We start from the raw sequence: 23,691 nt of genomic DNA, 5'->3' as shown, positions 1-23,691 counted from the left end.
AGAGGGAGCGGCGCGGGGGGCGGAGCAGCCGCTGCCCGGCCTCCCCTCCGTTCCTCTCCGCCTCGGAGGGCACGGGGCTCCCCCGGGAAAGCCCGGCCTCCGCTGCCGCCCCTCCGGCTGCAGCAGCCGCGATGGAGGCGGCCGCGCCGGGGGAAGCCAGGTAACGCTGCCCGCTAACGGCTCCTGGGCCAGCCCGCGGCTCGCTCCCGGTTGTGCCGGGCCGGTAGCACACAACGGAGGGCCCGGAGCCGGCCGCCGGTGGGGACAGGCCTGCAGTGGCCGTGGCCGAGCCGCCCCCGGCTGCGCGGGGCCTTCAGCTGACGGGAGGGGGCCGGGAACGTGGCCGGAACGGGTGGGGGGCTGCTGGGAGGTCCCCCGGGGCTGTAACTACTCGGCGAGCTGTCACTGTCACCCACGGCTGCCCTCTGCGTTTGTATATGGTGTGTGTGTGTAATTAGTGTTCTGTGAGCGTCAGCTCTTCGTTTGCCAGGACTAAATAAAACCTTATTCTCTTCCATGCGTGGCTGACCTCGGTATGTTAGGGGAAACATTTTGATGACAGGCATTATTGGCAGTCCACTGTTTTCAGGCAAGCCAAAAATTTACACTTTTCTAGTAGATCTAGAAGTTCTCTCAAGTCCCGAGATAACGCAGAGCTGTTGGTAGAGCCAACATAAGCCTCCTCTTCATTAGTCCCACTGCAGGCAGAAGAGGGACACAGGATTCCTACGTTTCGGCCAGTCCTGTCTGTCAATTTTTATTACTGGAACATAATGTTTAAGGACTGCAGAGAGAGAACTTGCTTCAAAAGGCAAAGCACCACGAATTCACTTATGCAGAAATTCAGCTCTGTTAGTCACAGATCCAACTGGCTGTCAAAATTCTCAGTTTAAAAGGAAGTGGTTTAGCTTTGAACTAAACGCATACAAATTCTTCCTATATCCAAACACAGTAGTTCAGAGTCCAACAAGTTTTATGTCATGGTTGTCTCCACTCTCCTTAATCATCACCACTCTAGAGGGAGACACCCATCATCTGATCTGTCAACAGGTGGTTGCTGAACACATATAAATGTTTTCTGCTCTTTCTAGTGTTCAAGATGAAGCTGTGGACAAAAGCAACTTTAAGGAATGCAACCAGATTGCTTTTTACAGGTAAAGAGAAGAATTGTAGTGTAGGGTTTTTGGTTTTGTAAACTGTTAAAAGTTAGAGGAAGTAGTTTCACTTTGATTTTTAGTCACAACAACTGTGCTACCTTCAGGATGTTCCTTTCAAAGTGAGCATCCCACTAACTGGTCAGCATATTTTAAAAGGTGGAATCTCACCTCCATTGTATTTTGTCTAATGTTGCCTGGGTAAAGCAAACAACTGCCCAGTGTTACACCAATTAGCCTCTGACATACTGGGTTATTGTTTCAAATACCCAATTCTGTTCTGCAGGAAATTATGTTCCGAAGCCCCAGATAACATTTTGCCAATGGGAGCAAGACATCTTTTCACATCAGCCCTCTCTAGCCTGTCACCGTTTTAACTTAAGACATCTGATTTCTCGACAGGAAGTTACTGCACACTGGCGAGCCTCAGATCATGTTTTTGCTCTACTTTTAAAATAAATCCTTTGCGTGATTGCTCACATCTGCATAATGTCTGTTTGCAAGGAAACCAAGTCAGTTTATTGATAAAGAAGCGTCCCTTCGAGGTAACCTCAACGACACCCATCTTCAAGCAGTTTATAAAACCTGGGATCAGCAAGGAGAATTCTCCAAACAGCTGACAGAGCCTTTATTTCAGGGCCTCTGTCCTAAAAACATCATCAGGACCAAAAACTGCAGTCAAAACTCTGTAGCAGCCCATCCAGACTTTGGCCACTCTCCTTGTTCAGTTCCTGCTTTCATTTTTGCAGCTCAAGCATTGGGTCTTGCAAAGCAGAGAGCCATTTTAGGTCAGTAGGTTCAGGAGTATCCCCTGAAAAGCAATTTCCTCAGTGTATATCCAGGAGGTTACAAATTACAAGCATGTATTGCTTCATCACTACAGAATGTAGAAGCTGTTCGCTGGAGGGTTGGAAACCAAGCAGTGGTATATATAACAGAAAATAAAAAATGGATTATTCAGCTGAAATTTATGGGGTTCTGAAAAGAAGTGGAATATAACTGTGCAACTTCGATTTTAGTTGGTCACTTGAATTTACCCTGTTATTTAAAAAAAAAAAAAGATTTTTGGGATGGTGTTGTTTGACCAAGCCCCTCTATTTTCCATCTCATTCATATACACATATGTTTGCTTAGAACTTTATTCCCTCTTTTTCCCCTTTACTTGAAGCACTGATAATAATTGAAAAAATTCAAGACAAATTATTAGTAAACATTTCCAACTTAATGTTATGTCCCTATGTGTGATATAAGCCACAACAAGTAGGGAGACTAAAATCAATTCTCTGTCTTGTCAGGCGTCAGAAACTTCTACGTCCTGGAAAATCCTTGTATCGAGCATTGCTGGATTCAGTCACATTAAGTGATGAGAATGTCAAATTCCAAATTATTCATGAGGAGAATAAGGTGAGATCTTACCTAGTATAAGAAAGAGCAGTGAATATTATCACCAGGTCTGATAATACTTGCAGAAGGTTTTGAGGTACTCCAGTGGTAGGTACTTATGATGCAAAGTATCAGCCTAAAGATGTCCTTACTAGTCAGTATTTATTTAACAACTTGAAACTGTGCAAGAAAAAGGGACATTTTAAGGAACTTAAAAAAAAATCTGTACTGACTTTATTAAAAATCTGAATAGAACTCTTTTTTTATGTGAAAAAATGTTTTTAATTCAGGTTTCCTCCACTATTCCAAAATAATACATTATTTTTCTGAAATGGAATAAGAAGACACATGTTTCAGCACCTCCTAAGCATACCTTTGTATTCCCGTGTTTGACGAATGATAGCTTTTTAGGAAAAAAAGTCTTTCTCACCTATCAAATTATTCATATGTAAAAAGAGAGCCAGGAAGAGGAGTATCTTCCATTTCTCTCATTTAACAGAATACCAGCTAGCACTCAGGGAAAAGGCAACCTAAGCCGTCCTCAGATATGGGAGTTTGGAATTGCAGCTCTCCCCATTCCGTGCTCTAAGCATCCCATTACGCAGATAATGTGCATGAATGTATTTTCTGCCTTCTGTGTTGATCATGACCTTTGCAGTCAGCATAAAAAAAGGAGGCTGTCTTTTTTTTTTTTCTTTTTTTTTTCCCACCTAGATCTTAAGGTAGGTGAAAGACTGAAGACCCTGCAGTTCTGTAGACTGGGGGGTTATTCAAAGATGGCATAATGTGAAGTGTATCCTAGGAAGCAGAATCTGGAACTCCAAATTAATTTTTCTGTCGTGCCTACCCCCCATCTAGTCATATGGCTCTTTCATTCTTTCATGTCTTTGAAGAGAGTGGTGCTGATTAGCTCCCAGGTAAAAGGAAATGATAGCAGGCCAAAATTCTTCATCCAATTTTTGTGTCTCATAGGAGAAAAGATTCAGAAAGTGAAAAAAACAGAAGGGGAAAAAAAAAAAACATAAAAAACATCTGATTTCTTGCATAGAGATTCTCCACAGAATAAAAATGAGTCATTTTGTGTGACCTAGAACAAAGTGAGTTCACAGTTCCCTGAAGTATAAAATAGCTAGTTACACATATTTATGAGTAGAGCAGTATCATCCATTTTTCTTCAGGTGTCTTTCTGACATGGGTCATCAGTCTAAGTACCACTGTGAATACCAGTGAACACAGAGCGCTGATGGTTTTGCAAAAAGCCCTGATCTCGGTAGTACCCTGCTCTCACTTTTACACACCACTAGTAAAATTACCCAAACTTCAAGGTTAGTGTACACTATCCCTGTTTTCTTTGCTGCTTGTGGAGAGAGCTGCAAATATGCTAGGCATGAGAAACATGAAGATAAAGGGTCCACTTAAAAAGAGTTGCTCTTCAAAGAAGAAAAGTGGAGTTAGCTAGTGTAAATGAGGTGGATGGTGGTTGTTATTTTGTAGTACTAAAGAACATTAAATCAGAAAGCAGGCATGTGTGTTTTTTTCCAGACAGTAAGTGTCTGATGATGTTAAGTTGAAAAGTAAGTTGATGTTTTTTTATCATTACCAGTTCTATATGTGTGTTTGCTCCCAGGTTCTTCTAGAAGTAGAAATTTATGAAATAGAAGGCAATATATTTAGGCTTAAAATTAACGAGGCAGCTCCTCTCAGAGCAAGATATGAAGTTCCTGATGTTCTTATAAAGGAACCTACCACTCAGAGGTAAGTGAGGGGACAATGATTTAGCACCTTAGTTAGTAACTTTACAGCTTCATTTGCAAGGTTGTTTTGCCTTCTCCCTCATTTGCACTACACTACAGTCGACTCTCCACATTATAAAGTTGTTACAGGAAGAGAAAATAAAAATGCACATGGTTAATTTGCTTTCAAATATTCACGTTAACTACATAGGAGAAAGTTGTGTCATATATATTAGAAACATGAGGCTGTTTGACTAAACTGAAAAATAGTCTGCTTGTTACACTGCATCATTTTTACTAAAGGCATTACATGCTAATGTGAAAGGAATGGAATCTCTGGGTAGTTTTCATGGTAGTTCTGCAGCCACCTGTTGCACTGTGCAGTGAAGCCTGAACACAGCATGTATTTCTGGGGTTCATCACCTCAGCACAAGCCTTGAGGTTTTGTAACGTACGCAGACAGTCTTAGCCTATCTTTAGTTTCAGATTGTTATTTAGTTACAGTGGATTTCAGATGCTGCTGATTCCTATAAAACTGTTGTTGCTTTTCATTTGACAGACTCTCTATATCCCAGAAGGAGGCAGGTATTTTGATGCTGACTAGTGTTAATAAGGACTACATGCTTCAAGTCACAGCAAACCCCTTCCAGGTTGAGCTACTCTCCAAGGGTGAGACTGTTCTGAGCATGAATTCCAATGGGTTGTTATATTTTGAGCACCTACAACCACCTCCTAGTGATAGGTACAGTACCTGTCTATCCCACTATTTGGTAATTGAGCTGTAGCTGAAAATAAACAATTATATTGGAATAGCAATTTCTGTGATAGAAACTCCCACACGTTGAAATCTGTCTTCTCTATTACTTCATGCCAGTAAGTATGCTAGTGAAGTTTTAAAAAAGAATGTCTAAATCAATTAGCTGCAGCCTCTTTGAATCCCTTACAACAGCCATATGCTCATGCTAACCTAAGTTATTGGCCAATTCTTTAATAAACTAAAGTGTCTTGTTCCCCTTGTCTTTTGGGAAATGAACGATGGTAATATGATAAGGTTCTTAGTTTTGCCTCATTTTATGACTAAACTTACTCTTCAGGTAAGTTTTGTTCACCATATAAGCTCTTCAAGTAAGTTACAATATGCCATATATGAGCTTGCAGATCAGTCCCACTGCAAAGTGCTGGAAGAAAGAGAAATTACAAAGCAGACCGTGTCATGGCTAGGAAACAGGCATAGCAAGCACGTTTCTCATAGAAAGAATTCTTTGAAAAAAAATTATTTAACAGAGAGCCCTTAATAGAGAACAAAGACATGAGGATCTTCTGGGTGGGTAAAATGCTGGCACAGATAGAAATAAATGTGGAATCTGAAAGGATGAATTTAATTCAAATGTAGAGTGAAGGCTATTTTAGGACATCAAATATTAAAATGATTTGCCAATCAGAGCTCTCTACTATTATCAGTTTTCAGAGTAGTCTGGCACCTTAGGACACAAGGAAACAATCTCAAGTTGTTCCAGGGGAGGCTTACACTGGATAGTTGGAAGAATTTCTTCATAGAGAAGGTGGTCAAGCATTGGAAAAGGCTGCCGAGGGAAGTGGCGGAGTCCCCATCCCTGGAGATGTTTTTGAGTTGTGTGGACATTGCACTAAGGGACATGGTTTAGTGATAGGTCAGGTAGATGGTTGGACTCGATGATTTTTAAAATCTTTTCCAATCTAGATGAGTCTATGATTCTAAGGCACTTATATAATATGTAAGGCAATGCATAATGCTATATGGTTTTTCTGTTTTAAATCCCTCCATATGTTAATAATAAACTGATTATTTTTTATATATTTGTTTTCACTAGAAGGTCTACATCAGAAAATGAGGAGACAGCAAGTGATTCTTCTAAGGTAGCCTATGCTTACTCCAATTCCATCGTTAATATTTTGTAGAAAAGAGAATTGATTAAATAGAATCACATTTGTGATTTCTTCTGGTACTATTCTTACAAACAGCCAAACTAACATGCAGCACATAACATACAGCAGATTGCAGTGACTTCATCTTTTTCATGACACCAGAATACGGTTCTTTTTCTTCCCTATTGGAATGTATTACAGTGCGCTTTGGGCTTTGTGGGCCATTCATTCACATGAGAGATGATAGTGACTGAAAGTCCCACATCAGCTATTCCTTTATGAGATGTATCAAATATATTTTTTTCTTAATCTAATCAATTTTCCAGTGAAATTCAAAGAGGATCTGATATTTCATATAGCAGTATGTGTTTTACCAGGGCTGTAGGAGGCATCAGCATGTAGATCTGGCTTAAAATGTCTTCCATGGCCATTGTATTTAGATTTTTTTTTCTCTTTTGTTCTTGATCTCTCATTTAATTTGGACTACATATGTAACAGGGAGTTTCCTGGTGATATTTGCTTGTTTTCAAATTCCCTTTTCCTTGCAAAGAGAGTTTCAAAAGAAAGAGACTTCTTTTGTAACAGTCCAAAGATATACCTATACATACATCCATGCTTAGTACTGCTGTAAGATTCACTCTGGAAAAAGACCAGGTCCTGGCAGTGCATATAGGCACATGCCAGTTTTCTCAGGAGGCTGAGTTATGCCCATGGCATAATTTTAGCCTCCTGTAGAGCAGATGGCTTACTGTACTATCCTGTTAAAAATTGGAGGAGCTATGCTGCTTTCAGCATACTTGCATCTGAACTCTGGATTCTGCCAGGGAGTGTTCTTGCTTTGGAGGATTCACACTGCTGCAGCAGAATCTGAATTGCATTTTGGATTTATTTATATTAGCCATATTTGACAAAACAAAAAAAAGTAACAATGCATGCATCTCATGAATAAAGACAGTTTTCTTAGTACATGGTGTGAGTAGTTGCACTTATAGGCTTACCTATTTCTGTTTATATAGGAGAAACAGGAGGATCTAGGTCTCTGGCAAGAGAAATTTGGTAGTTTCCTGGATATCAAAGTTCATGGTAAGTCTCAGTCTAGTTCTGAAAATGCCTTTACTGCTTTGTAGTTACCTTTATTCATTCATATTTCTGTTTAGCTACTTAATGTTTATCAATGTCTCACTCACTCCTTTTAACTTGCCTGTAAGGTGTCAGTGGGTAACAAATCTGACAGAAGCACTGGAAATAGTCATTAGATTTCTGTTCAGCAGGAAGCACATTAAATGTGACCCGTTTCATCAGCTAACTGCCATTTCTGAAAGAGTGTAACACTATCTGCATTGGCTGACTACTATGTAATACACTATTTCTTTTTGTTGTTGTTTTCTGCTTTTTATATATTAGCACATAACATTGATTTCACATGTTTATTCTGATGACATATCAGAAATCATGCTATCTAAGCAATAATTGTTGCAGAGAAACTTCTTAAGTGGGGGACTACAAAGGAAAGTACTGAGCAGTCTTAAGGGACACTAAGAAGGGGATAGATATTTGGAAGTCAGAAGCTCAAATACAGTTTAAATTATGAATTACCAAAACTCATGACCCTTTCCTGTCTGTCCAGTTGCATTCTGCATTAACTAATTCTGTTAGCTTTGTCTGTTACTTCTATCATGCTGCCTTCTAGGGCAACTGGCACTGCCCAGCAGCTGCAGTATGCAGAGGGAAGTCTAAAAGAGCTTCCTTGTGGTGACAGAGGTTTCTGCTCTTCACCATTGAGACACGCAGAGGCAGGAAGCTTTTGCCCTCGTTATTCATGCTGTGTCTGACATATTAGGCCAGCATCATGATTTTGCTGCTTCTCTGTATTGGGGGAGTAAAGTCCCTGGGGTAAGATTCTGATACCAAAGCCACTGCTTGTCAATCTAGAAGATCTCTGATCACCTGCCAGAATTTGCTCTGGATTCACTCGTGTGATAAGATGACAGCACTTAGCAGAGGCCCTTGAGGATGCTGCTTCTTTGGCTGAGGCTGAAGAGAAGAGTGTAGAAAACAAGCAATTCTGACTCTGATGTTCACTCTGCTGTACCACTGTGCTGCAAAGATTGGCTTGTAGTTGCTGGGATAGAAACAGGAGATAATTTTAAGCAGTTTTACTACATAGTAAAGGAACTATTATGTGCTTTTTTTTGCTTTTTTTTTTCATTTTATCTTCTTAAGCAGATCAAAACTGGAAGAAATACAATAAAACCTGTTGAAAATGTTACCTCTGCAGTATATAAGTAATGGTGAACGAAGTTGAAAACAAGTTTGAAATAGCTAATTGTTAAAACTTGATTTTTTATTTTTTTTTTTTTTACAATTAGGTTGTGCTGCTTTATTGCTTTCAGCTAAGCTTGAGACTGGAACTGTGTGCTCTTCTCTTTTAATGTTATTACCACAGGTCCAAGTTCTGTAGGTGTGGACTTCTCTTTACATGGATTTGACCATATTTATGGAATACCACAACATGCAGAATCACTTCTTCTCAAAAACACAAGGTAAAGCTGGCAGATTGCATTATTCCAGAGGAGAGCTGTAATACTGTGTCAATAATTTAATAAAACAGCAGCTTGAAATATGCGTATTATATCACATATATTTTATTTTAGTGATATAGCAAACTGAATCATAGACTGTCCATGCGGAGTGAGTTGTTCTGCTTTACATTCTGCAATTTAATGAATGACCCCTTTTGTTCTCTCTCAAATTTCCATGCTGTCTTTATTCAGAATTTCACAATTAGTCACATCTAAGCAGAATTCTTAAAAGAGCAAATCCATGGGGGACAGGAGACTTCAGAATTCGTAGTTTAGGACTTGGAATAAATGAGTAGTATTCTCACTGATAGCCAAAATATTGCTTGATTGAGATAGGTAGGACCAAAGCAAAGAAGCAGTATTATAGAAGGTCCATGTTTCAGCCTGGAGGGTAAACAAAAGACCATAATACAGAGTGTTCACTGAGTTCAGTGGAACAACAGTAGAGCTAAAATTGGCCTGGTTCAGGATGCTTACATCTATCAAACACATCTTTTTCTTTGTCCTAGCGATGGTGATGCCTACCGACTTTATAATTTGGACATCTTCGGCCACAAGATACATGATAAAATAGGTATTTATGGTTCAGTGCCCCTTCTCTTAGCACACAAGCCTAACAGAACTTCAGGGATTTTCTGGCTGAACTCTTCAGAAACGTTGGTGGATATTAATACAAAGGCAGTAGCTGAGGTGAGAGTTGCCTGCTTTCCTCGGAGTTTAATATCAAAAGAAAACACTACAAGGCAGGGCCAATAGCAAGACGGCAACATCACTGGAGACTGATCAACTCTTGAGCACAAATATGTGAATTATATTAAAACTGAAATAGTGAAAAAATCTTGCTTTATCCCAACACTTGATTACATGATTAAAATTGGTCATTTTTCTTTATTACTCATGAATGATTCTAAAGCAAATGCACAGTGAGATTAGAAACTAATCACAGAAAAGTTGTAATTACTTAGCCCCTCGTCATTTTATCTGATCTTTAACTGTACCAGTAACCAGTATGCAAAGTAAAGTATTTGTTAAGAATATATAGTAAATTGTGTATTTCTAATACCTGCCAGATATGTGTTAGTGGTAGAATTTTATTGGTCTCCATCTTTGATCCTTTAATGAACAAAAGTTTGATAGAGAAGAATTCAGCTCTACTTTGGTTTCCTTTAAAGCACATACAGTCTGGATCTGCTGCAGATACTGCTAAGCAGAGGGCGATGCCTCTAACTGATGTGCGCTGGATGTCAGAAAGTGGGATCATTGATGTTTTCCTGCTGATGGGACCCACTGCGTTTGATATCTTCAAACAATTTGCGCAACTGACAGGTACTAACTTAAATAATTGGAGTCAGCCGGTGTGGCAAATATACCTGGAAGATTCCCTGAGGAACATGCTGAACTCAAGAGAAGGTTAATATTTACGTAGCCCATTGTGTGCAGTAGGCCAGTTGTTCCCAATCACTTGGGAACAATTCCCAATCCCCGTCACTTGGGTGTGAAGAACATGCTCTAGACTCAATGTAGGCCAGCATTCCCCAGCTCCAGACAGTTATACGTTAATCACGGCTCTCAAGTTAACTTTTCTGTAAAGTCGTCAGAAGAAATTCTGAAAAACATTAACACTGTTAGCTTCATTCATATACTCTTCCTAGGCACTCAAGCCCTACCTCCCCTTTTTTCTCTGGGCTACCATCAGTGCCGCTGGAATTATGAAGATGAGCAAGATGTCAAGGCAGTAGACGCGGGTTTTGATGAACATGACATTCCATATGATGTGATATGGCTGGACATAGAACACACAGATGGCAAGAGGTATTTTACGTGGGACAAGAAGAAATTCCAGAACCCCAAGAGGATGCAGGAACTTCTCAGGAAGAAAAAACGCAAGGTAAATAATATATCAGAAAGGAATAAAATACTAATTTGTAGTGTGAAGTTACCCAATCAGCCTTAACCAAGGTACTTGAGATACTGGAAACAGTGTAACTGCAACGAAGTAAATTAGATTGTGTTGCAGTCTGGTGATGATTCTCATGTGCAAGGTTTTTTAATCCACCTCTTCATGCTGTTACATTGTTTCATAGTTAGTTCAGTACCCTAAGCATCAGGCTGTTTGACCCCTTTGAAGCTGTATCTTACAGAAGCAGCCCAGTGCTGTCCCTGATCAAAAAAGGAGAAAATCTTTCTACGTAACGTGAGCTTTCACCAATATGCTAACCTTGCCTCAGCTGTCCTTGCTTCAGTTTTTCTTTCTAATGTACACGTTTAAAATCTGAAAATTGTGAATTGCTTAATGCTTGATCTTTGCCAACAGGGGAACTGTTGAAATAGCATTCAAGTTTTATAGTCTCTTAGTTGGAGCTATAGTACCTTCTCAGCTTTAGGGCAAGGCAGTTAATGGCAGAAGAAGGTACCTGCAAAATGCAATACTTGGATGTTAAAAACAAGAAGAATTTCTGTTGTTGTTGTATGTCATACAAACTAAGATATATTTAAATGTCTTAAGGCAAATAAGTATATTTTCCCATTCACAGAATGTAGCCATGAATTAAACATTGTGTTTTCAGGGAGTGGGGTATTAGCTTTCAACTGAAACGTTTCAGGGGTCTAAGTATGAATTCATTCCCTCCTTGTAAATTATCTATTACGCATGTGTAGTATGTATGTAGGTATAGTATAGCGTATGTAGTATATGTGTAGGATATACAAACACAGGTAACTGCTTTCTAAAATGAGTGACATAGCTACCTTCTTTACCTAAAATGAACTCTTTATCTGCCTTGTATCGAAAGTTAAATTTTACTGTTTCACTAACTGGAGTTGATGCTAATGATGCACTTTATTTTCTTATCCTGGCAGCTTGTCGTCATTGTAGACCCCCACATTAAAGCAGATCCCATGTATGCCCTGTATTCACAGGGAAAAGACAAGGGATATTTTGTGAAAGACAGAAATGGACAAGATTTTGAGGGCATCTGTTGGCCAGGTAAAAAAAAAAAACAAACAAAAAAAAACATGTTCCATCTGCATTTCAAGCAGTTAATTTTAAAAAATTTGCAGAATTGGGAGTCATTAAGGTAGAATTAATTTCTCACGATGCTTCTATTTTTTTAGATATTCATAATTTCAAATACTTTTGATTAGTTTGGCTTTTGTACGTTCATGTTCTAATTGCCTTGGTTGTACAACTTTGTTGTGTCTGTTGGCTCTGCAGATAGTCCCATGGCCTAGAGCTAGAAAAATTAAATTTTTTGATCAGAACTGCCATCCCTCTTCTCAAACTTGTGCTGGTTAAAAGAAATCCAGCCTGGTCTGTTGCACTGAGCACAGCTGTTGTAGGCTGGGTGAAAATTAAGTGAACCATGGAACTTAAGACTGATTCAATCATAATACAGTGATTTGACATGCTGTTTTTCATGAGGTTTTCTCAGAGTGAGTTGGTAGAGGGCAAAGGAGGTTGTCCTTGTTCTTTGCAGACAGCCCACAAACATGGTGGAACATCAATGAATATGGAAAAAATCAAGGATATATTACAACTTCTAGTAGCATGGCAGTTTTTAACTATTACCATTTTAACTATTACAATTTTATTCTCCCTGTGCATATGTATGAACGTAGAACTGCAACAATAGGTCTCTCACTCATACATCTCAGGACGTTGTTATTCAGCGTCACAATGGCACTTTCCTGTTTCAAGTTCAGAACACCAAGGGTGCTGTTTCTCCCTGGCTTCCTGTTAACATCCAAACATTTTTCAAACAGCTGGCATTCATCCTGAAATGGTGCTGAGCTTCAGACCTCCAGAGTCTACATGTGTTGATCTGCATATAGGGGACAAGAGGTGTATCGAGTTCCATGTTGGCCTGGAATTTGTTTTGGGGCTTTTGTCTTAGAAACAATATCAACCACATTATTGCTGCCTAATTATGGAAAGCATTCTAGCTGTAGGCTGCTGTATTTAGGCGCAAAGAAAACACATACTCTTAAGAGCAGCTAAATAACTGGGATCTCCCACATCCACAGGTTCCTCTTGTTATCTAGATTTCACCAATCCTGAAGTGCGAAAATGGTACGCAGATCAATTTGCCTTCAAAACATACAAGGTGTGTATTGATTTGTTCTGATCTACGTGTTCCAGAAAGCCCAAAAATGGGGAAAAGAGAGAAGATAAAAAACTGGCTAAGCAAGTTGGTGGGTTTTCTAGTTGTATGATCATAATGTACATGAAAATATCGTGAGAAACTGAAATACCATAGAAGGATTTTCTCCATGGACTTGTCTACACTGAGAAAGCTGGAACCTGTACTCTGCCACTGAAACTGCTTACTTAATTGTAGCAGCAGGATGGAGAGTGCAGGCTTTTTAGCAGTCCATCATCTAACACCACTGCTGTGTTACCTGTTTTTACTACCATGACAACACGCAAGGAGTGAGATGGGAGTACTCTCATAGCTCATGGTCACAGCTCCTTCACATTCCTTTCAGCACTTCTGCCCAGTGCTGAAGATGCCTGGGTGGACACTGCCAGACACCTCCAGCTTCTCCCACCCTCCACTGATGGGTGCTTCAACATTACTGCTTTTCAGTAATGTTGAAATCACTTCCCTAGCAGACTTTGCTTGACATTTCCCCAGTGCTTTTCCTCTACAGTTTTTCTTTTCTGACCTCTGTTTTATTTTTCTTCATGGCTGTTTAATGCTTCTCTTTTGGCCTTCCCTGACTCCTTTCCCTTACCAGAGGGTGGGAACAGCAGGTAGCTTTGCAACTCTGCTGAATTTTGTGAGAAGTGCAAAAAATAAACTGAGCTTTTAGGCTGCCACCCTGAACCTAAAGGCCACCAAGAGAGAAGGGGGGAATGACTGGCATCTTTCCAGTGACCACAGGAGCATAATAACCGTACCTTGCTTTGCTGCTGCTGCTGCTCCTACTCAAATCCCAGACTAGTCTGACACCCACTAGAGATTTAAGTCTCAGCAATGTCTGTCTTATGTCCTAACTGCAACCCTGTACCATAGGGGTCCACTAATATCCTCTTTGTGTGGAACGACATGAACGAGCCATCAGTTTTCAAAGGGGCAGAGCTAACAATGCAAAAAGATGCTGTGCACTACAACAACTGGGAGCATCGGGAATTACACAACCTGTACGGATTCTATCAGGTAGAGTATCCGGAGACAGACCAGGAATTATCTGTCCTCATAAGGTATGACTAATGTGATAAGGATTGTATTTAAACAGTAGTAGGTATTCTCTAACCTCCATCAGGTTACAGAATGAAATTCTGCTGTGATAGGTATTGCTGTATTTGAAATAAATGTCTCTGTGATTGGTCACAAGATAGTATGACAATATCCATACATCTCTAATGTAACAATGTAATGACATTGGCTGTGACTACACAAAATTAATATTTTTTTGTTGTTCAAGTATATTGTAGTAGGAAAGTGTTGGTTTAACAATAGCTATTATTTGTGGGCACACATTTCTTAATTTTCCTGACTAGGAAGGGCTAAAAAGGCAGCATTGCAAATATTTTAACTGGAAAGCTCATCCTCCTGACTTTTGTATTCATGATTTTCAGCAAATGGCAACTGCAGAAGGACTTATCAAACGGTCTTCAGGAAAAGAAAGACCATTTGTTCTCACACGATCGTTCTTTGCTGGATCACAGAAGTATGGTAAGCAAGGACTAGCTTTCCTTCTGGTTTGTTTTCTTGAGCTTGGTATGTAGTAGTTAAGTTTAGAGAGGACAGCAACTCTCTTAGAAATACTGAAATAGTGAGATCCTACAAGTGCAAGTGATTAAAAAAAAAATCAGGAAGGGCTGGCAAAGCATGTACAAGTTAAAGTCAGAATAACAATCTTTATCCTGGGACAAAACACTATGGTTTTTGGATATTTCAGGAGCATGCATATAAAGAAAAAAAAAGAAGTTACAATGAACAGCAGTTCACCAGTGTTCATGACCATCCCTGTTTTCTTTCCTTAACTGCAAGCATAAGTTGAATCATACACCCGACTTTCCTGTGTAATCCTGAGACTGAGTATTTTTCAGGAGCAGTGTGGACTGGAGACAACACAGCCGAGTGGGGTTACTTGAAAATCTCCATTCCAATGCTTTTGACCATCAGCCTGGCAGGGATTTCGTTCTGTGGAGGTAAGCTATTTAGTTGGAGTTGCTCACTATACAAAATATGCTAGTGCCACCAGACTTCAACACAGATAGTGAAAAGTTCAACAGCATTTCCAGTTGGATTCACAGATGAGTCTGATTTCAGATGCTAAAAACCTGTCTCTCACCATCACTTCTCCTCTTAGTCTTCTGTAGCATTTGTGTCCTGGAACAGCAATCTCTAGGTGATGGTCTGTAGCATCACTGTGGCAGTCCTCTGCCACAGGGGAAGGCACTCAGCCTCTGAAATGTCTCTTGATATTTTTATTAAAGGATAACTTGTTACCTCCATTTTCCACTCTTGATTGGGCAAGCAGCTACTCAACAGCAGAACTTCAAATACACTGTGAAATTCATGAATTTGTATCCTTGGAATGTTTGTTAGAGGAGAACTTCAAGTTTTTCAGAATAGTTGTCAAAAATGTGTATTTTTATTTGTCTGTGCAATATCTAGCTGATGTGGGAGGGTTCATTGGAGACCCAGAACCAGAATTGCTTGTTCGATGGTATCAGGCTGGAGCCTACCAGCCCTTCTTCAGAGGTCACTCTAACATGGAGAGCAAACGGCGAGAACCATGGCTCTTTGGGGAGAAGAACACCCAGATCATCAGGGAAGCCATTAGAGAGCGCTACGTCCTCCTGCCATACTTATACACACTGTTTTATCGGGCATACACAGAGGCTGAACCAGTTATGAGGTAAGCACTTAAGTCAGGAGGTTTAGTGATTATCCTCAGGAAGTTACTTAGACAAGGGACTTAAATTACTGAATTACTGTCTCTTACAGTTGTGATTACTTATTTAAATAGTAAAAAAGAAAAAGCACAAAAATGTCTACATTCTGTTTTATTCCTTTCTGCAAGCCTTCATAATGTTACCAGAGAAATTTTTTTCTTTTTAACCAAATGACACCTAGAACTCACTAACTCACTTACAGTCTTTAAATATGTTTTTAAAGGACCGTGCACTCCAAAATTCTCATAGTGAAGAACATTATATAGGATTCTCACCCACACTTAAAACCATGCTTAATGGACTCTGAAGTTGCTGACCTAAAAACATAAAGGCCGTTTTGCCTTTCATGAAAATACTCATTATTGCTGAATTGTTACTGTTATAAAAGCTTATTTCATATTGATAACTTGCTCATTTATCTCTGTAGTATTTTTTATATCATTATTCTTTTAGTAGAGAATCTAGTAATCTAGAACAGAAATTAAATTAGAAAATGAGTTTTTGTCCTGCTCTTCTTAACCTAAGAAAATGTTTCAGTGGAACTGAATGCAACAGTCCTTTGAGGAAGAGAGGAATTGTCATCTATCTCCCTGGTATTGCTGTGACTTTGAGGTTGCTCTTAGAACTGTCTTTTTGCAGCACATTTACCTTTACTCATTGCTATGAAAATAAAATACATCTCCTATTTAAAAAAAAAAAAAAAGCCTTTTTGAGAAGATTGAGTGGGTTGAGTTTAGAATATGATTTGCATTATAGACATTGAGTGAGCATGGCTGCACATTTATAGGTGTAGATGCCCCTGTTGTATGCACTGACAGACAGTGGGTTTCTGTCTGTCTTGAAATGAAGCTGGCATTGACGTGTACTGCCCACAATGTTAAATAAAGCCTTGAATATGTTGAACTTACTGTAATAGGTACAGAACAAAAGAGGAAACATGGTATTTTTCTCACAGACACGGTGGAAAGTGCGTCTCATTAGCAAGCGCATGACCAACAAGGCTACAGTGAACAAGTGAAGGTCTGTAAGTGAGTGGGTGAGCCAGGCTTTCTTTGTAAGGAAACCCAGAGAATTGCTGCAGACTGTGATTTGAATGAGCTGTTTTTCTTATACTCTCTCAAACTCTAAATGTATGACACCTATTGTGCACCTATTGCACTTCCCTTTTTTGAGAACAGAAGTTGAACTTCTGGTCGAGGTTATCCAGTCTGTGACAGGAGACATACTGCAAAAGCAGTGGTGAGCTGCCAAGAACAGGAAGGACTGTCCCTCAGGGACTAGCTCATCAGGTTTCAGCATTGCTGGTCAGCTTTGGTAGAAAGGCTCATCCATCTCTCCTTTGCTAGAGGGAAGGCGTCTGTAGTGCAAGTTCATAAGGAAGAAGGCAGGAAGGAAGTAAGCCAGGGTTTAGGGGGCTAAACAGTAGGCATATAGGAGTGCCATAGCCTGTGTTGTACTGGGAAATCTCATCAGTGACTCTGAAGTGGTACTTTAGGGCACAGAAGAGGACATTACTCTATCTTTGGTTCTTGATAGCTTTTAAGGAGAGGGAGAAAATGGAACCTAAAAATGCCAGAAAGTCTTGAACAAGCTGGTGGGAGAAGATAAACTAACTGAATTCCACTGTCTGTCTTTCTGCAGGCCTCTCTGGATAGAGTTTCCAGGGAAATTAGAAACTTTTGGTGTGGAAAATGAGTACATGCTAGGTAAGCAGGTGTGGGTGGGTGAGCAATACAGCCCAGCTGCATTACAGTACCGTAACAGAATGAGACTGAGCAACCATGAGCTCCTCACACGTGCCTTTTTTCCCAGTACAAAGTGAACATAAGCACCTGCCATGGCTCAAGCAAGCCCTTAAAATAGCTTTGGGAGGTTGGCAAGCCCAAGGCAACACCAGAGCACAGTGCTGCTGCTGTGATGAGATGCAGCTTTGAGGACCACAGCGGTCACTCATTGCCACGTTTATTTTTTTCTCCAGGAAATGCTCTGTTGGTGCATCCAGTCACGGACAAAGAGGCCAAGGCAGTGAGTGTTCTACTTCCAGGGTCGGAGGAGGTGAGGATCATACAAAGCTGCTCAGCCCACAGAATTGTTTTATATGGCAACCTCCCAGCTCCCCACCTCATAATTGCTGCACACTGCCACTGTGCTGAGTGTTAAGCCATTCTGTGTCACTCTGAGCCTTCCTTACATCTTGATACGTCACGCACCTCACAGTAAATTTATTTCTGTGCTCTTCCAAGCTCTTCTATGCACAGATCTCAGGTCTCCTATAATTTATATCTCCCCTCAAGGCTCACTGCTTCTCATGAAACACCAAAAAAACAACTTCACTAAATTATCGATTCCTTTTCTTTTCTCATGTATTTCACATAGGGTTAATCTTCCCTTTTCACATGGAAGAAAAGGGCTGTTTGAAGGAAGGTCATAACGAAACCAGAGGGAAGCTGAAGGAAGGAAAAATTATAACAAGGAGATACAAGCTTCATTAGCCTGGGATGTGCATAGCAAACACTGACATGTACAGAGATCAGTACCTCTCTGAAACTGAGTTATTAATCCACAGGATGGCACTGTGATCCACTCCTACACAGACCATTTGGCTGCAGCAGCTGAGAGGTGGAGGAAGGGAAGGAATTTCAGAAAAACAGTTCCAAAGGGAAAATCTGAGTTTCAGCTCTAGAGGCAAATAGAGGAAAGACAGAAGTAAAGGAGAGTGCTAAAGACCATGCAAAGCTTTGTGACTCCACTAGTGCACCTGAGGATACTAACAATTCTTTCCTCAATTTAAGGAGAAAAACAGATGAGGCTCTCCAAACATGCTAAGAAAAATATTTTTATCAAGATCTCTGTGAGAATTCAGTACCTGCCATACCTAAAGTAGTTAAACCTGCTGGCAAGAGCGGTGCGTGGGAAGTTTCAGGTGTAGCTCTTTCTTGTGACTTGTTATTAGCAACTTTGTTGTTATTTTTTACTTCAATATAAATATGTTCATTCTGGAACTCAGCATTTCTATATCTTGCCATATATGGTGTGCTCATTCTTTTTCCATTTTTCTTAGATTTGGTATGATTTCAGAACATTTATACAAATGAAAGATCCAGGCACTCTGAAGATCCCAGTAACACTGGACAAAGTATGTTAATTAAATAGTTTTCTTTATGTGCTTGCAGTAAAAGTTTATTTCTGAGGTTTGATAAGAAAGAACTTAAGTTTTCCCTGTTCCCAGTTCAAATTATACAACTAAGAGTTTGTGAACCTTTCTACCCTGGCCTTGTTTTTGGCAGATTCCTGTATTCCAGCGAGGAGGCACCGTGATACCTCTTAAGACTGCAGCTGGAAAATCCACTGAATGGATGATAGATATTTCTTATGAACTCCGGGTGGCCCTGGACACAGAGGTACTTTGAGGTGACATTCCCTTTACAAAGTTGTCTTTTAATGCATTTATGCTTTTTTAGGTGCTTGTTCTCTGTTCAATGAGCATAGTGGTATCTGCATCTGGATTTCCAATGGCCCTCCTCTACTGTTCTTTATTGTCAGGGGGCTCCCACCTCCCTACCACTGTTTCCTCAGAGTAAAAGTATCAGTGTAGCACAGGCAAAACATTTTTGTGATCTTTCTCAGGCCTCTGCAGTTCCCTTAGAAGAAGAAACAGAGAATTGGCAAGCTACAAATTTCTTGGACATATAGACAGAACTTCCCACAACTGTCCTTTCTAATGAATGAAGTGACATCTGACACCCACATTAATAACATGTAGTGAGACTTTTTTCTTTTTAAAGGTTTCATTGTCTACCCCTAGAAGCTGCTGTTAATTTGGACTCTATCTGGTGTTTCACAGGCCCGTGCAATAGGTGAGCTCTACCTAGATGATGGGCATTCATTTCAGTACCTCCACAAGAAGCAGTTCCTGTACCGGAAATTCACTTTTCACAAGAACGTTCTGTCTTCCAGGTAACAGCAATTGATGAAGGCAAAAGCCACTCAACATACTGTCACTGGAAATGCCTTTTCTAGTTCATTATGACTGCCTTGCAAATAAGGAAATATTAATATTATCTATTGCTTAGTGAAGTTCCAAAAATATCACTAAATACTTGTAAGTAAACAGATCCTAAATATGCCACTATCACACTTCTACTACTGAAATCTGCTGCTCATGCATAAATAGTACTGTGAAGTGTATAAATAATAAAGGCATTTCATTATTCCCTCAGGCTTCAGAAATATGCAGTAGGTGGTCCTCAAACTACAAAATTTAACACGGAGCAAAACTGTAGACGAGGTTAAATAATGTAGCCAAAAGCATACTTACAATTCCCTTATCTCGTAAATGAAAGAATATAGACAAACTGTATGAAATAATTCTCTTTTTTTCAGCTGCATGGATGAAAGTGGACAATACCACACCACATGTGTAGTTGAACGGGTGATATTTCTGGGACTTGGACAACAACCCACTTTTGTAACAGTCTGCTCCAAGGGTAATGCATTGACTTTCATTTTACTACAATTATTCAAAATACTGTTGTACTGCTGCCATTCATTAGAGGTGACAAACTGACAGCTCTACAAAGAAACTGTTATAGCACAGGGAACATCTTTGTTTATGTACTGCTCCTTGGGTAGCAAGGACAGAATATAGTGAAAGTAGCCAGCAGCTAATCACCACTAATATTACGTGCAAACCTGAAGAACACTTGCTTAGAAACGCAGTGAATATATCCGTAGATGTGCTTCAGAATTACCAAGTTCTGATAGCTGTCCTACACAGAATACGACCAGAAATAGCATTTTGATTGAAAAACTGTTCGGTCCAGGTACAGGTAAGATCTGTAAACTTGCATAATAGTCAAAACCAGGAAATTTGCAGACAAAAAAAAAATTTACTTTGCTCATTCAAAAGCCCCTGGACATCCTGACTTTTTGGGGAACTCTAGAAGTTGTGTCTACATGTATAGACAGAAGCATTTACAGAAAGGGCTTTTTGCTTCTGGCTGCTTTCCAACCACATCCCTTCACCTTGTGAATCATGTGGGTATGGATTTCCTGCCTCTGCCTGTCAAACTTAAGGGCTTTTAGAGTGCTTGAAGTAACAACTATGCTCAAACAAGGCTTAACTTTTGCAGAAAAATCTGAATAATTCTAGGAAAACTGATGTACATTAAGTCAGTGATTTGACTACTATTTGTTTTGTATTTAGTTCTTTCCACCAGTGGCAGGGAGTCTGAATTGAAAACTGGAAGGAGTCATGCATAGTTGTGTTTCAAAAGTGTTTACCTAAGTCATACAGTAAACTCTCTCGTCCTGTTCAGATGGGAAAGAAAAAGAAGTGGTTTTCACATATGATACGAAGACCTCTGTGCTGATGCTGGAAAATTTAGCCCTGAGCATTGATACTGACTGGAAGATTTGTATCAAGTGAAAGACAAGGCAACTTCTTCAGAGAATTCATTGAAAGGTTAAAGGGAAATCAGTTTGGAGGACTTAGAGCATTCACCTGAATCCAGTCAAATCAAGGAACCTATTTCCTGCCCAGTCAACCCCAAACTAACATCTTTTCTTTTAAAACACCAATTTGAACTTGGATAGCTCTTCTGTTCAGCAAAGGTAACAGCACTATGATTGTATCTGTGGGGAAAAAGGTAAATACTATCTGTTCCAGACTAGCTTCATTTAGGCTTTAAGATTAAGTTCTGCTTTCACTTGCACCAAAAAAAATCATGAATTGATGGTGTGAGATTGTGGCTTATTGGCATGGGGTTTAATGTATTTAGCAGTCCCACCTTTCACACATCAAAGTACTTAAGGAGAGATAAACTGTGCCAGCTTGACAAAGAACGTCATTAGGTACACCTGATACAGAGGTTATCATCAGAGTTCTGTCTGCAAGCTGCCTCGTGAAAATAAACCCAGAAGGAAACACCCAGGGTCATTACAGATATTTCCTCTTTTAAGTCTTTATGACAGTGCAAAATTAGGCAGTCTGTACAGGAAAGTAAACAACAGGCTAGCTGAACAGTTCACAGTCATTGAAAGTAAAGTTTGAATAAGTAGTGCCAGTCAGTTTCATGATAGTAAAAGACAGTGATGTGGAAGTGCAGAAGTCTTTCTAATAGCGGGTGAAACTTTTTCTGAAAAGGCACAGGTCTATAGCAGTGGTAGCAGGTTGGGGTAGCTGCTAGACTCCCATGGAAACATCTTCCACAGTATTGCTCCTCTCTTTCTGCCAGTGCTACTTAAACAAAAACAAACGTACAAAGAAAAGGAGAAGGTATTTTGTTAGGAAAGAATTGACCTGTTTCGAATAATTGAATGTCATTGGTTAAAGTTAGCCTGGTGAAACAACAGTCCTTACGTGGAGCTCTGTTCCTCCACATCTTCAAGCGCTTGCTAAGATCTGGCTTCTGTTACACATAGTTTAGTAATTTCTTGGTCAGCTTTTAGAATCTGGCTGAGATTTGAGCTTTGTAGGTGACAGTGAGAAAGCTTCTTCACACAAGGGAAATTTGAAGTGCTTAAAATTTTCTTTATAGCAGAAAATGTTTAAAGTTAATGGGATAAATTCTGCATTTAGCCATCTGATTTCATACTTATTCCCCTATTCTTTTAAAATTGACCCTAATGCTCCCCTGCCTCTTTTTCCAACCATCTCTGCATACAGAACTGGTGTGTCCTGCTGTTTTCTTTCCTTTCAAAACTAGAAGACATCATGAGAGTCCTACGTCCTGCCTATTTCCACAGCCATTTCCATATGAGGTCTCTCTCTTCACAGGCTACCCACTGCCCTACAGTTCAAGTTGTTTGCCCTTTCCATTTGCTACACCTGTGAAGTATATTTAAAACCAGTTCTGCTTTGAGTCAAACCTAAACGTGCCATCGGTTGGGTTTTGTGGATATAAAAAGGCAGATATTACTTGATATCTTTTAATAAGATAAGGAAATATTTTCTAAAAACATTAGTGAATTAACTCTTAGGAAAGAGAGAAGGACAGTCCCTATTTTTGCCCACTAAAAGGGACATAATAGTCCATTTGTATGTTGTTTCCTACTCCTCATCCTAAACCCTCTCTGTGCTTGGCCAGTCATTTCCCACCTGCTGCTGTTTGTCCTCTGCAGGGCAGACTTCTGGGAATACCAGCGCAGACTACATGTGACTACTACACTCTTGAGTACCACGTGCAGTTTGTTTCCCACCAGACCCTTAAGTTCCTCCCCCCCCCCCCCCCCTTCTGTAGAGCTGTTTTCCGCCCCTTCTAATAGACACCATGAACCCCCAGTCCAGGGGCTGGGAATTAGCAACCTAAATACTGCTGTGCTTAATGCAGATAAGTAAATCCAGGTGGAACAGTAGCATATAGATCTTATACATCTGTGAGAAGAGAGACAAACCCTATTTTTGAGACAGACCCTATTCTTCTATCAGTTTCTAAGCTTTAATTGATAATTGCTTCTTTTATTTAAGCATAGCGATGCTTCTGACAGGGTGTAATTATTGTCTGGAGCATTTTAGTGAAATGTTTTAACTGATTTTTCTGAAATTTGAAAGTAAAATGAAGTAACAATGAAGTGAATTGTATGCTTATTCCTTCCAAATTTCTTTCTACTGTTGAGAATCATTTAAGTATTATTTGAAGTGTGTCTGATTAAAGTGAATGGCTAACAATTATGCTATCATTCTCAATATATCTGCACCACAGAAAGTACTCATAGGTCAAATTTTCAGTGTTATGAAGTGCCTAACTTCTGTGGATTTCAATAGGAATTATTTGCTCAAAACCTTTTCGCAGTTGTCTTTATATAATAAATTTAGGGGAAAAAAATCAAAAAATGTTGTTTACATTCATGTTTGTAGCAACTTGTGCTTTTCCACACATTTTGCCATAAATCAAGAAATAAGTTTGTAATATATCTCTACAGAAAGTAATTGAATTCAGATACTGAAAACAACAGCAGATAGAGCTTCATAAAAATAAAATAGAAAGATTATCATCCATGTAGATCAGTTTTGCTTTATTTCAGCA

General features: G+C 39.7%; 1 protein-coding gene across 5 annotated transcripts; it reads left to right on the top strand.

The window, feature by feature from the left end:
• The first annotated feature begins 26 nt into the window (after positions 1-26).
• GANC (glucosidase alpha, neutral C) lies at positions 27-23,659 on the top strand. 5 transcript variants are annotated; one of them, XM_083837543.1, is made up of 24 exons: positions 27-160; positions 1,092-1,154; positions 2,450-2,558; positions 4,165-4,292; positions 4,830-5,012; positions 6,121-6,166; positions 7,192-7,258; positions 8,622-8,718; positions 9,267-9,447; positions 9,930-10,083; positions 10,410-10,645; positions 11,617-11,743; positions 12,781-12,860; positions 13,773-13,916; positions 14,339-14,435; positions 14,813-14,914; positions 15,384-15,627; positions 17,306-17,370; positions 17,643-17,719; positions 18,726-18,800; positions 18,952-19,065; positions 19,509-19,621; positions 20,048-20,151; positions 20,871-23,659. In XM_083837543.1, exons 1-24 carry the CDS (start codon positions 132-134, stop codon positions 20,924-20,926), a joined length of 2,691 nt encoding a protein of 896 aa, XP_083693669.1. In that variant the 5' UTR covers positions 27-131; the 3' UTR covers positions 20,927-23,659. The 5 variants fall into 5 exon arrangements, with proteins under 5 accessions (XP_083693669.1, XP_083693668.1, XP_083693671.1 ...); XM_083837542.1 differs by having other exon boundaries at positions 6,124-6,166; positions 20,983-23,498; XM_083837545.1 differs by having other exon boundaries at positions 20,983-23,498.
• The last annotated feature ends 32 nt before the right edge of the window (positions 23,660-23,691 follow it).

The sequence above is a fragment of the Anser anser genome (assembly GCF_964211835.1).
Source record: "Anser anser genome assembly, chromosome: 5".
NCBI classification, from domain to species: domain Eukaryota; kingdom Metazoa; phylum Chordata; class Aves; order Anseriformes; family Anatidae; genus Anser; species Anser anser.
The sequence above is the reverse complement of the archived record's forward strand: the minus strand, read 5'-3'. Positions and strand labels throughout refer to the sequence as shown.

Coding starts and splice junctions, on each gene's coding strand:
- GANC (XM_083837545.1), top strand. CDS start 132: ATGGAGGCGGCCGCGCCGGGGGAAGCCAG. Junction 9,448..9,929: donor ATACAAAGGCAGTAGCTGAG/GTGAGAGTTGCC, acceptor TTTCCTTTAAAG/CACATACAGTCTGGATCTGC. Junction 15,628..17,305: donor GAGGCTGAACCAGTTATGAG/GTAAGCACTTAA, acceptor GTCTTTCTGCAG/GCCTCTCTGGATAGAGTTTC.